Source organism: Miniopterus natalensis, chromosome 5 (genome assembly GCF_054644295.1).
Source record: "Miniopterus natalensis isolate mMinNat1 chromosome 5, mMinNat1.hap1, whole genome shotgun sequence".
Classification (NCBI taxonomy): Eukaryota; Metazoa; Chordata; class Mammalia; order Chiroptera; family Miniopteridae; genus Miniopterus; species Miniopterus natalensis.
This window is the reverse complement of record NC_142085.1, coordinates 86239850-86253419: the sequence shown is the minus strand read 5'-3', so window position 1 is coordinate 86253419 and position 13570 is coordinate 86239850. Positions and strand designations below refer to the sequence as shown.

At 38.2% G+C, this 13570-nt stretch overlaps 1 protein-coding gene across 3 annotated transcripts in view; it reads right to left on the bottom strand.

Annotated features, from left to right (window-relative positions):
* Positions 1-13570, bottom strand: part of ARID1B (AT-rich interaction domain 1B) — a 346830-nt gene that overhangs the window by 228503 nt on the left and 104757 nt on the right. For all 3 annotated transcript variants that reach the window (XM_087817708.1, XM_087817709.1, XM_087817710.1), the window contains exon 3: positions 3447-3596. In XM_087817708.1, the coding sequence (XP_087673834.1) occupies positions 3447-3596 (150 nt within the window). The remainder of the gene's footprint in view (positions 1-3446; positions 3597-13570) is intronic.

Below are 13570 nucleotides of genomic sequence, written 5' to 3'. Positions count from 1 at the left end.
CATTAGTAACTCAAATCACACAGGTCCAGCCTCCCTAATATATAAAGAGCTTTCATAAATAAATTTTTAAAAGACCAACAACTAAATAGAAATTTTTAAGATAAAAGCAATATGATTTTAAAGTCCACAAAAAAAGGAAACACAAATAAATACTTTTAAATATATACGATGTTCAACCATCAATCACAAGATAAATGCAAATTAAAACTACACGATCAGATTGGCAAAAATCCAGAAGCTTCATAAAACCATGCCTTTGGCACATATGCAAGGAAATTAGTACTCTCACACATCAATGGTGGGAGTATAGACTGGTACAAACCCCAGGAGGAACAATCTGGCAATATTTACCAAAATTATAGCTTCAGTGTCGCTTCCAAGGATGTCTCCTACAGATATACTTGTGCATTTGTGAAATGGTGCATAGTCACAGTTTATCATGGCAATATTGTTTACACTGCAAATAACTAAAAATAATCTAAATGCCCACCAAAAGAGAACTGATTAAATGTATTATGGTATGTTCATAAAATGGAATAAAGCTGTATAAAAAAAGAATAAAGGACTGCTTTACATACTCCTTTGTAGAGATCTACAAAAAATATATTTAAGTGAATGGGGGACAGGGTTATAAAGAACAGAGTACAAACAGTATAATATGCCTCTGTGTGTGTAAAACTGGGGTAAAAATTAAAATACAGTATTTTGCTGCTCTGTATAAAGAAACTCCTGAAAGACATACAATAAATGAATGAAGTGGTTATCTGGCAAAGGATGGAGTGGGTGGTGAACAAGGCAAGAACTGTGGTGGGACCTTTACCTATATCCTTTCCTTGAATTTTTTTTTCTTTTTTCTTTTTAATCCTCACCTGAGGATATTTTTTCCATTGCTTTTTCAGAGAGAATGGAAGGGGCAGGGAGGGGGGAAGGGAGGGAGAGGGAGGGGGGGAGGGAGAGAGAGAAGCAGGGAGGGAGGGGGAGAGGGAGAGAGAGAGAGAGAGAGAGAAACACTGATGAGAGAGAGAGACATCGATTGGTTGCCTCTCCCACCAGAGCAGGGACCGAGCCTGAAACCAAGGTACGTGCCCTTGGCTGGAATCCAACCCAGGGCCCTTCAGTACATGGGCTGACACGAACCACTGAGCCCAACCACCTAGGGTTCCTTGTACTTTTTAAAACGTATGAATGAACTGATTATTCAAAACATTACACATTTAAAAATGTTAGACATAACATGAATGAGATAGGTGTCTTAATGAAACTCTAAAATGACCCTTTGTAGCAATTACATTGACAAAACATATGAAATATTATTTGCTGATTGATTCCCTAATATAAAATCTATGCATGCTATGTTTGGAAACAATAAGAGCCTGCAGAAAGGAATGTTTTGTCTGTTATGAAAAACTGGCTTATTATATTAAACAAATTCTTACTGAAATTCAACTTGACTTTAAAAATTTTCTATTGATTATTTTTATTTTGGTTTTGGATATATTTGGAGGAATTATTCTGTCTTTGGAGGTGCTAACTATATCTAAAATATAAGATCTCACTTCCTAGAGAAACTTTCTACATCAGTCTGAGCATCAAATTCCCTAAAAAACAAGCTGTTCCTGCCAAACCAGACCCTCTGGTTAGGCTACGGAAACATCTCCAATATCCACTGCTTCGTCCCATGATGAGTTTAACGAAACTGAAAAACAAGGAGTATGAAAACAAGAAAATATATCTAACATAGTCTGAGGAATGTTTGGTTTTTCTCAGAATAAACACAATATTTATGTTAAAAAGTCATGGTTATATAGTATTTCCTACCCAACGATAGTATCAATCAAAGCATGAAACAGGCCTAAACTAAGCCCATTAAAATACTATTCATTAAAATAAAATTTTGCCTGTGGTATGCTTTAAATATTTAAATGTGAAGGATATTGAATAACTAATTGCCATGTGGTAAAAGTCATCAGTGGCTGCCTCATAAAGGAAGTAAATTTTGAGCTTGTCTTGAAGGAAATGACAGGCATGCAGAACCCTTAATGAAATTGGTTTTACAACCAGAGATTCACTTTAGCACACTGAAGTAAAATGAGTAATGTAACCTCTCTATCGAGTCCTTCCTAAATTCTGATGACATGACAAAACATTCTATGTCTACAGAGAAGTTCAGTGAGTTCTGAAAGCCCTTGAAAAGCCTATAACTTTATATCTCACAAACCTAGACACCAGACTCTTACTGAAAAAGAAATGAGAAAGGTTTTTTATTTTCCCACATTTTGATAAAAGACCAGAACAAATAACTTGGAAATAATGTACATTCCTACCTCCATAAATCCCTTACATAATAACAAAATTTTTAAAACATGTATGCAAAAGACAGGATTTAACATGTTCAATGTATTTTGTTTGAAGTCATAAACTCCTTTTTGAACTCTTAAATAAAAGTCACATGGGAAGTCTCCAATGAGCCCAAGATAATACTTAATAAATCAGCTGAACAGATTAAAATTAAGCTTCATATATTTATATATTTTGCTTAGCCTCAACAATCTCTTCAAGATGTGTAAAAAGCATTTTAAAAACTGAACAGTCGCTGTCACCCCATCTCTTCACCAGCCCAGCCTCACAAAAAAAAAAAAAAAAAAAAAGAAGGGAAAAAAGTATAACATGGAAAGTTACATTATGATGCTTATGACTGGAAGTGTATGAAAGTTTTATTTGGCTTCAAAGTAAGAGCCCTAGCTCACGACGACTTAGTATTTACTCAATGAGTCTCTAAAACAAGACAAAATTGAATAATTTTACCAAATGCATATGTTCTATTTTTCTATAAATAATATAAGCTAAAATGTATAGCCCAGTAACCTACAAGAGTATTTAATGAGGCCAATTTAAGCTAGAAGCTGCTTGATATACTTAGAGTACATGATTCCCTTTAGTATTGTAATATATTGTAATGGAAGCGATTGTCTGTTTATAAGCTAAAGAAAAATAGCACTGCCAAAGGCATCAATGCTTTTTGATATAGTGGTCTTGCCATTAAAACAAAAACAAAAAATTTCGAGATAAAAATACCATGAATGTGCCAACTAGCAAGATTAACTGATCGATCAAGCCATTTTCCTGAATAAGCCTCCAAGTCACAGACGACTTTCCTGAAAGATTCAGAACACAAATGACAAGAACTTGAAAAGGCTGACATTTTCCTCTGTCACTGTGCGGTAGTGTAAGAAGCTATTAAATGTTCTTCCAATCCTTCCATCTCACACACCCATCCATAGCAAACAGTTCAGATTAGGTTATGTTGCATTTTCTCAAGACTACGTTTTTTCCCACTAAGGAGAGAATTTTTTAAATGGGACAGGAAGGTGTCTCAGAGCCGAGCCTGGCCTCTGAACACAGGCGAGGACCGCAGAGGCCTGGAGAGCAGTAGCGGCGGAGCTCACCTGCTGCGGCTGGTACCTCTGCTGGGGCTGCGACGGCAGGTACTGCGCCTGCGGAGCGAGGTGCGGAGGCTGTGGCTGCTGGTTGTAATAAGGCTGCTGGCCCTGCTGGCAGTAACCGCTCACACCTTGCTGTCCATACTGAGGTGGCATCTGTCAAAAGGTCAAGGCAAAGAAAGCGAAAGTCAAAAGTGCAATTCAATGAAGTCAAATATGGTTTCAATTCAGCAAAACAAGTGGGTTCTTTGCTAAGCAACTGAATTTACTATTTTTAATACTCTTCCCCTTACATAAATCGACATCCTGCCTTCTATTCACATACTATCAATGAAGGCAAAAGATAATTTGACTTTGCTATATAAAATAGCATTTTTATCAGATAGCAAATACTGATAACTTTATAAAAATCTGGGGTTGGTGGGGGCTTCTAAAAGTGACATTTGAAAATAGCCTCTGCTGAGAAAGCAGCATTATGTTAATCCATTCTCCTACAACACACATGATGAACATGAACTCCAGCAGTCCACGTTCACAAACTCACATTTTGTAGAACGCTTGTAGTTTGGGTGCATGTATAGGGTGCATGTTCGTTTCAACAAAGGCCAGAGCTCCCCAACTACATCTGTAGCACATACAGTACAGTTACAGTAGCATTTCCATTGATTATTTTGCTTAAAAAAAAAACCCACCTGCATTACTTTACAATCAAATGAAATTCTTTTAGAATTATACTATGAATATCAAATAACATAACCATCAATATAAGCTCCTGAAGGAAAGATATTCATATCTAATACAAGGATAGTATTTTCCTAGTTGATGAAACAGGTAATGATATAAAGTATGGCGTACTGCACTGCAAAATCCAGAAGTATAAACAAAATACAGCCTTAAGTGAGTCTTCTCATCTCTAATTTACATGCACCTAAAAAGCCCTAAAATCATTGACCAAAAAAAAAAGCCCATCCTCCCTCATGCAATAAGTACACCGCTGATATTTTTTAATGTTTTTTTCAAATGAGAAATCTGTTGACTTTTTTTTCTAATTGGGAGAGAGAGAGAGAGCAGGAGAGGAAAAGAAAAACAAGATATCAGGATGGCAAAAAGCACTCGAGACGAGAAGGGTGAAGTCACTCTGTTAATACCACAATATGGTCCATCTGAGAACTTCAGGAACTTGAGCCCCATAAGCCCACACACTTAAGAATTCAGTGATCAGTTCCAGATACACACTTGAAAAAAACATTCACTACAGAATATCAAATGATGAAAAACAAGGAATGGTAAAAGGAGAAAAATATTAAATACTTGGCCTCTAAGATCAATTAGTGTTGTAATTCATAACACATACAATGAAGTAAAAGGAAAAAATGCACAAAGTTAAAGCTCATATTCCTTTGGAAGCAATCGAGATATTTGCAACACCTGTCGGCAATGATCACAAAATATTCGGCCACCACGGCTCACAGGTGCCTGTCACACGGAGCCTAAATCAGGAGAGCAGGCAAGTCTGCACTGAAATCCATTTAACAGCACAGTTGAATTCTTTGCTTTTATTTGTTTTACAGCTTGATATCTCATAATGAATGTATGTCCCTGCCATAAGCCAAGCCAGAGAATTTCCATGAAATACAACTCCACATGCTGGAATACCATATACTATACTACCCACAACACACACCCTCCGTTCATCACCCATATGTCTGATTTGATATCTAATACTGTATTTCACACAAGCATCTTTGCAGTCTGATTTGAAGCAGTTAAGATAACACTTTTGCCGGTGTTAAAATGACTGCAAAGTTCAGTCGACACAGCCAGCAAACGCCCCTCTGAATTGCACTTTAATATGTTGCTTTCTGGTTTACAGAAACCTCACACAATATGGAAGTGTTGTTTGGGGCGGGGGCTCTATTTTCTAAGCGCAACAACAGGACGTTACAGGAAAGAGTCTATTAGCACTACAGCAGTCACAACGTACTAGAATCTTCATAGATTTCACCTCTGAAAAGCTCTCGGGCAGGCTGGGGTGCAGGGGGCAGGCTGAGAGGCAGGCAGGGTGGGCAAGTGTATACGCAAACCCTCAGTAGGGCGAGAGCAGCAATCTGCAGAAGAGGGAAGACTTCAGAGGGGAAGCCATCAAGCACATCTGCCCGGGAGATTTCACTACTGTCTCCTACAATTAAAAACCTATTGCTCTCCTCTTAGATACACGGTCTAATTCATCTGACACCAACCTAACTGGCACCTCGCCCTCTGTGAGCCTCGGATGAGGTGACCCATAACAGCCTAAATGGGCTAGAAGTCAGACCTGGGGCCTGGGGCCAATCGGCTAGCCCACTGCCCTTACGTGGGAGCCGCAGAATAGAACAGAAGTTACTAACTCTAGTTCCACTGAAGACTCTGGACTAGACATGTATAAAACCTAAATCCAAGTCCTCCCGTGCCTCAGGTGTGGGAATATGGTCAGTCATGGCCCCTGCCCTACATCTCCACCTGTAAACTGAGGCTGCTTCTCTATTAATTCGTATTACCATTATAGCCAGCAATGTAACAATCCAACTTGGAATTCTACACAGATGCTACAACTACTTATTAAACTACAAGTTGCAGTGTTAGCTCTAAAGTATTAATTATTTTCTAAGTTTTACCTTTAAAGAGCAATTTCTAAATATAATACTTCAGCTGTCTGGAACTGAAGTCTAATTCTTTAATGATCAATACTGTTTTCATTTTGCTTTGTTTTTTAAACGTTTTTACTGATTTTTAGAGAGAAAAGAAGGGGGGGAAGAGGAGGGGAGGGAAGGAGAGGGGGAGGGGAGGGGAGGGGATTGGATTTGGTCAGTTAACTCCTTAGTTTTGTGTTCATGCATTCCCTGCATGTCCTCATGTAGGATATAAGCTCCCACACTCCTGGTATGCTTCCTGGAAGAGGGTCTGCCAACCAGTAAATGCTGAATTAATTAATGAATGTCGTTCAAAGGGTTACTAATTATAAAAATTTTAAAGTAATGAAAGAACACGTTATAAAACTGAAATCACGTGTACCACCCAAATCTGACACACATACGTCCAGCTTCATCCAACAGCTGAAAACACTGAGCCTCACCCTACAGCACAGGGCCCTCGGCTATTAACCGCTAACCCTCTGAGTCACGACTGTCCATCAAATGCCCTGAATCTTCAGCATGGTTTAAATAAAAAGAACAGCTCTCAGCTATACTAAATGGAAACCTCCAGAAAATTCCTGGGATGATAGCTTTTCTGTTTGTTATTTAAAAACAAGAATTTATTTCACTCGTTTCTAAACAAGCAGGATCTTAAAGTAGAGCGTGAGCACACACAGTAGCAGAAAATTTATTCTAATGTTCGAAGAAATCGGAATGCTTTCAAACGCTGGAGAGGAAAAGTATAGCTCAAAATGATTCATTTATTTTAATATTTATTTTAGAAACTACTCTGACAAAGGGTTTGAGTATTAACCTTCATGCCTCTGTATCATGTTAAATGTGCAGAATTCCAGGCTCTGTTTTCACTTCACCTAACCCTGAACCTTATGCTCAGACTTCAAAATTGAAGAAATGATCAAGGTTTATCTTCCCCTTTTTATTTCTGAAGAATTTTTTAGAAAGCAGTTTCCCCACTGAGTTTAAAGTGCACTGCCTTGAGGCCTAGCAATTTCCATGTAAATAAATACATGCCAATGAAACACTCATGTGTCCCAGGAAGGAGGATGCTCGATGCAACACTGCTGACCAGAGCCAGACAGAGGATACAACCAAACTCGAACACAGGAGGTGTTTCCTCCAGTCATACAGTGGAATGCTACACAGTATTTAAAAAGGCGTAGTAAGACCCACATATCGAAATAGTTCAAATCTAAAAAATTCTAATGTGGAATTTAAAAAGAAAGCAACAAAACGTTAATGCAGTGTGTGATACCATTTGTATAAATTTTTAATACATAATAGAGTATATATTGTTTACGAATACACATATATAGCAAAAGTACCAACATACGCATTGAAAAGGAAATACATGATGACACTCTCTAAGGCGGGGAGAGGGGAAAAGATGGGGTGGACCTGCAGCCTTGCATTTTTTCCCTTTAAAAAAAGAGAAATGAAGCAAATATAGCAAAATATTAACACCACCTATAATCTTGGTGTAGTAACACAAGTGCCTACTATATTTGTTTCTGTACTTTCTGTAGGCCTAAATTATTTCATAATTTAAAATGAAGATGTCACCTCCGCCAAATCGCACATTCCAGCACCACCAGCCAGAGGAAGAGGAACCGGCGGCGCTCCAGCACACAGGGGGGAGGAGGCGTGGGCTCCAGAGAGCTGTGCCTGGTCCTCCGCTTCAGTTCAAGAGGCCTGGTGAGGCCTACGCTCCAGAGACCCAGCCCTGACTGCTAACCAGGCACCCTGATCTGCTCCAGGCCTTTCACCGCAGCAGGACTAAGCCACAGACTTCATTGTGGTCCTCCAAATTTCCTGTAGCCTAGCAAATCTCTGGCAGAAAGGACTTTATGCCAGCATTTCTCTATGGCTCCTGCAAGGAACACTAACCAAGTTAAGTCAGAAATGAGTTCTGGAGTAAAAGAATGTTTCAGAAATACATGGGCTACAAAATGAAGCATAGCATATTAATTAGCACATTAAAGGATCTGTAAAATCCTTTAAAAGATAAGAAACCCATCCACCTTTAAATGTGGGATTTCTCAAATTTATCTGATCACCAGCACCCCGCCACACCCAACTGGAATACATAAATTCAGAGAATCTGGGGCCTTTTACAACTTAGTTCATCACTGTGCTCAGAACTCAGGGCCTGCAGTAAAAGCTGAATGAATATCGCTGACTGACCCTCCTGGAATCGGTATATAAATCACATGCTATCAATTGCACTCCACTGACATAAATGTAAGAGCTTTCTGCCTGGAGGTACACCCTGGTCCAGTCCAATGTTCAATCTCCACAACAGCTCATAAAACACCTGGAGGAACAGATATTATAACCTACCCTGATGTGAGCTTGGAAGTTATGGTAGGAAAATACCATAGTTTCTACTATGGATCTGTCAGTCTGTTCCTCCTTTTGGAGGAAAACAATTTAAGATCAAAAGAAGGAATTTACACTGGCCTAAACTTAACACAGACATTCTCATAGGGGTAAAATTCCCCACTGCTGAATTCTAACATACTAACTTTATGCTATGCAATGGATTCAGCTTGCCAGATTAAAGACCTAGTGTTCTTTTCTTACTGTGGTAAACTACACCTAACATAAAGGGTACCAATTTAACCATTTTTAAGTGTACAGTTTAGCTCCACCATCCACCTCCAGAAGCTCACCATCCCAAAATGAAACTCTATACCCATTGAACATTAACTCCCCATTTCCCTCCCCCGACCCCAGCCCCCGCTAACCACTATTCTGCTCTCTATGAATTTGGTTATTCTAGGTCGTTCACATAAATATAATCATGTACTATTTGTCCTTCTGTGTCTGGCTTATTTCACTTAGCATAATGCCTTCACAGTTCATTCATGTTATAGCATCAGAATTTCATTCTTTGTTAAGGCTGAAAAATATTCCATTCTAAGTATATCCCACATGTTGTTTACCTAGTCATCCACCATGGACACCTGGCTGTTTCTACCTGTTGGTTACTGTGAATGTTGCTGTGTAAATGGGCATACGGGTATCTGTTCAAGTCTCTGCTTTCACTTCTTTTAGATATGCAGGGTGGGCAAAGGTAGGCTTACAGCTGTGAGTACGAGAAACAGAGTTTATTCTTGTACTATTATTTATCGATACAAACAACTGTAAACCTACTCTTCCCCCATCCTGTATACTCAGAAGTGGAATTGCTGGGTCATATGGCAGTCCTGTGTTTAATTTTCTGAGAAGCCGCCACACTGCTTTTCACAGTGGCTGTACCATTTCATATTCCTACCAGCACACACAAGGTTTCCAGTGTCCCCACCTCCTGGACAATACCATGTTCTGCTTGTTCTCTAACAGCCGTTCAATAGGGTAAAGTGGTATACTCACCGTAGGTTTGCCTTTCATTTCGCTAATATTAGTGATGTTGAGCACCTTTTCACATGCTTATCGGCCGCTTATATTACTTAGAAAATGTACTCAAGTCCTTTCCCCGTTTTTTAATCAGGTTGTTTTTTGTTATTGAGTTGTAGGAGCACTTTATATTCTGGATATTAATCCCTTATGTAATATATGATTTGCAAATATTTTCTCCTATTCTGTGGGTAGCTTTTCGTTCTCTTGATAGTGTCCTCAGATACACAAAAGTTTTTAATTTTGATGTAGTCCAATTAATCTATCTTTTCTTTTGTTGCCTGTGCATTTGGTTCCACATTCAAGAAATCATTGCCAAATCCAATGTGATGAACTTTCCCCTATATTTTCTTCTAAGAGTTTTACAGCTTTAGCTCTTATGTTTAGGCCTGTGATCCATTTTGAGGAAATTTTTGTAAGTAGTATAAGGTAAGGGTCCAACTTCTCCTTTGGAAAGGCCTGTTGTTCTACTCTATATAATTTTCATATCACTTTCAGATCCTTTTGTTCTAAGAAGCACAGTTCGCTTTGGTATCTACACTTCCCTCAAGAACTATATTAAATGTATACACATTCGACACACTGTATAATCGGTTTTTATGAAGTTCAAAAACAGGCAAAATTAATTTACAGTGAGAGAAATCACAACAGAGTTTGTGAGACAGGGGACTGACTAGAAGAGGACCTGAGGAAACTCTCAGGGAATGATGAAAATATTCTGTATCTTAATTGGTGTGGTGGGTCATGGATATATATATATTTGTCAAAACTCATCAAAATGTACACTTAATATCTGAGCATTTTACTGTGTGTACCTTATAACTAAAAAATACTGGCAGAATATGTACATACACTTAATAACGAAAGTAGCACCTAAATTTTCTCCTCACATTTTAAAATGTTTATGTTAAAACCATCCCTATGTTACTTATGCCTAGATGTAAATTTCCTGTTTGATAATTAAATAATGACTATTACTAGGAGCTTAACAGGGAATTTTCATATTTTCACTTTATATAACCCAAAATATTATACAGCAGTTGGGCATATTTAAATAAACATGGTGGTATGTAAATTCAAATATCTAAGGCAAGTTACAATATGTATAGAGAGGATAGCCCTTTAACCCAGAATTCTACTTTTGAGAATTTATCTTAAGAAAAATACAAAACAAGTATGAAATGATACGTGTAACAAGGAGTTCACTGCACCCCCACTCAAAAATATGGAAACAATCAAAATGCCCATTAGTAGAGATTGGTTTTTAAAAGTGGGGGATTTCATCAAACAGCATAGAGTCATTTAAAATTAATGAATTTTATTTTAGATATGTATTTAATAACAAGTCCCACCCATGGATTACTGAGGTGGGGTTAAGGGGTAGCAGGTTACAAAGCAATATATATAGTAGAACGCTATTTTTGAATATGAAGCTCTGTTTATGTGTGGTGTGTGAGTAAAGAATTAGCCTAAAGAACATCACCACAATGTTATCTATCATTTCTTAAACCAGCCCAGTGCTTTTCATGAATCTAGAACAAAATGCAATTTATTTTGGATTATTTATTGCTGTCTTTCTAAGAGTTATCAAAAAGTATATTATACCAATTTATCTTTAACAGCAGAAATCTCCTTAATTTTTGTTTTTCATCATAGGTTTGAGCCCCTCCAGGTAAATTCTACAAAATGAAAAGGCAGAAACGCCAGGAAAAATCCTAAGATCACAACAGCCCCACTTTAGTCATTACTGTGGCAAAGTCTGCTGGCCTCCAACTGTACAGAAAGATCAAACACTATTTTTCATGCATAAGAGACAGACTGAAAATTCCCCACAGCCAGGAATTCAGATGCTAAGCCAATGTGTGGCTGAACCAATTGCATGAGGAAATTTTATTATGTCAACATGTCCAGTCGAAAATAATGTGCTAGAAGGTAATAAATAAAGTTTACAAGGTCAAGATCCTACAACTGTTCCACAATCTATAGTCCCTCGAGCTAAGTTTCCGATTGAGACTTCTAAACAATTTAGTTTCTTTTTTCCCCTCCCATTTTCTTGTTTTAAAAAGAAAACCTTATCCTTAGGCTTGACTAAGGGAGAAAAAAACCTGCACAATTTCCTGAAATCACTCCTTCAGGCTTGAAAAATGAGAAACAATCAACAAATGTATATCGAGCACTTATTGTATGGGTCATGCACTAGCCGGAATGCCTTCCAATTCCGTGCAGCTTCCCTGAGAAACAGAGAAGACAACCAGGAGTGGAAGCAGGGGTGGGTCAAGCACTCAAAGGGTCAAACTATGTCTTCAACCCCTGAACAGACTTGATGACCGATGACAAAAACAAGCTAGTTACGCAGCTCACGCTGCTATGGAGCCCACTTCCACCTGCCTTGTTCCTAACAGACAACTTCCAGGCCACAGATACTGCTGTTGTTCTACAGACTGAAAAACAATCAACATATCTGGGCCACGTTAACCTCTCTTTCAGCTTAGGTTTTTTTAATTCACATTGGAAAATACATTTACCTTCTGATTTATGAAACAAAGTTGGAAAGTTCTCATTCGTCATCTGTAGTAAGTCTTTTTACATGACAAATTTGTTTTCTAAAACTTCCTTAACAGGTACACACAATATTAGAGTGCATAAAACAAACAACAGTGCCAATACTACACGTCTACTCTCTCTCAGATTGCTTTACAATAATTAATTGCTTACAAAATTTCACTGCTTATTCTAAGTCCAACTGCTCTATATTTAGCAAATCACAGCTTCAGCAAATACTAGGTCAGACCAGCGTTCTGAAGAGTGCATATTCTGCATGGCTGTGGAGACTAAGTGGCAGAGCCTCTCATGACCTTAATTTCCAAAACTTGGAGATACATCCTAAACAGCCTTTATTTCCTCTTCATAATCATTATCATTCTATTACCATGAATTTATTTATACCCTTCTTAAATTAATTTATATTCTAGTTCATGCTACCTCTGGAGGGTAGCAAGTTCTGGAACATTATTATCCACTTTGTAAAGTGGTACATCATTAGCTTTCACAAAATTAACTCCAAGCTTCAGGGAGCGCCCCTAATGCTAGTAGATTTGACTGACAAATGTATGGTCAACCATTGCAAGCCGCCGTTTTCATTCTACCGGATCAAAGGTTCCTTCTCAACTGCTATCTATCCCACTCTGTCCCTGGATTATTTTCACTGCTTATCTTTCACTCTGTTAGTCTTTATTGTGGAATAGAAACTAAAATATCATGAATGGTTCCAAAGGCACAGCACACATGGCCACACACAAAGTAAGATTACTTTTCTAGTTACTTTTACAAAGAACACTTCTAGTACACATTTTGTCCCCTCCTCTACCTCCCACCGCAGCTCTTTTCACCTTTCCTTCCAGGCCAGCCGATCACAGGGGGTTTTGTTTAAGCGTTCATAAAACGCAGCATTCACTGGAGGAAAACGCTCCTCTCATTTGCAGAAAGTGGCGAGCTAAAGTCTTACTGTACACAAAATTAACACACAAGTGTATAATTGTAGTTTTATGCTCAAGTGCCGCAATTATGCACTTTAAAACAACTTCTTACCAAGGATCCATCACGGGCATTCCATATCGCAGGTCCATAAAGTCTACAGTGAGCTTTCTGATAAAACAGAAGCATAATAGGAAAAAAACGCAGCTTCAGAGAGAAAGTATGCGTGTGATACACACGACGGTAATCTCATTCTGAAACTTTTAGCTAAAAAAAGAACGTATTTCCAATGTATATAAATTTAGTGAGGGGGAGGGGTGCCTAACAGCAAAAGATTATTAATTAATACACCTATTCTTGAATAAAAGAGAACCAGTATATAGAAACATAAATTATCACAGGGGAGGAAAAACCCACCCATGAGTCTACGTGCCTTATTTACATATAACATAATAATCAGGGGAAATCTGAACAATAAAAGGAGCCATGCACACTTCTAATGTGAAAGCTTTCACCTCCAGGCTACCAGCATCTACATTTAAAGCAAAATGGAAAGTAAGTCTTTTC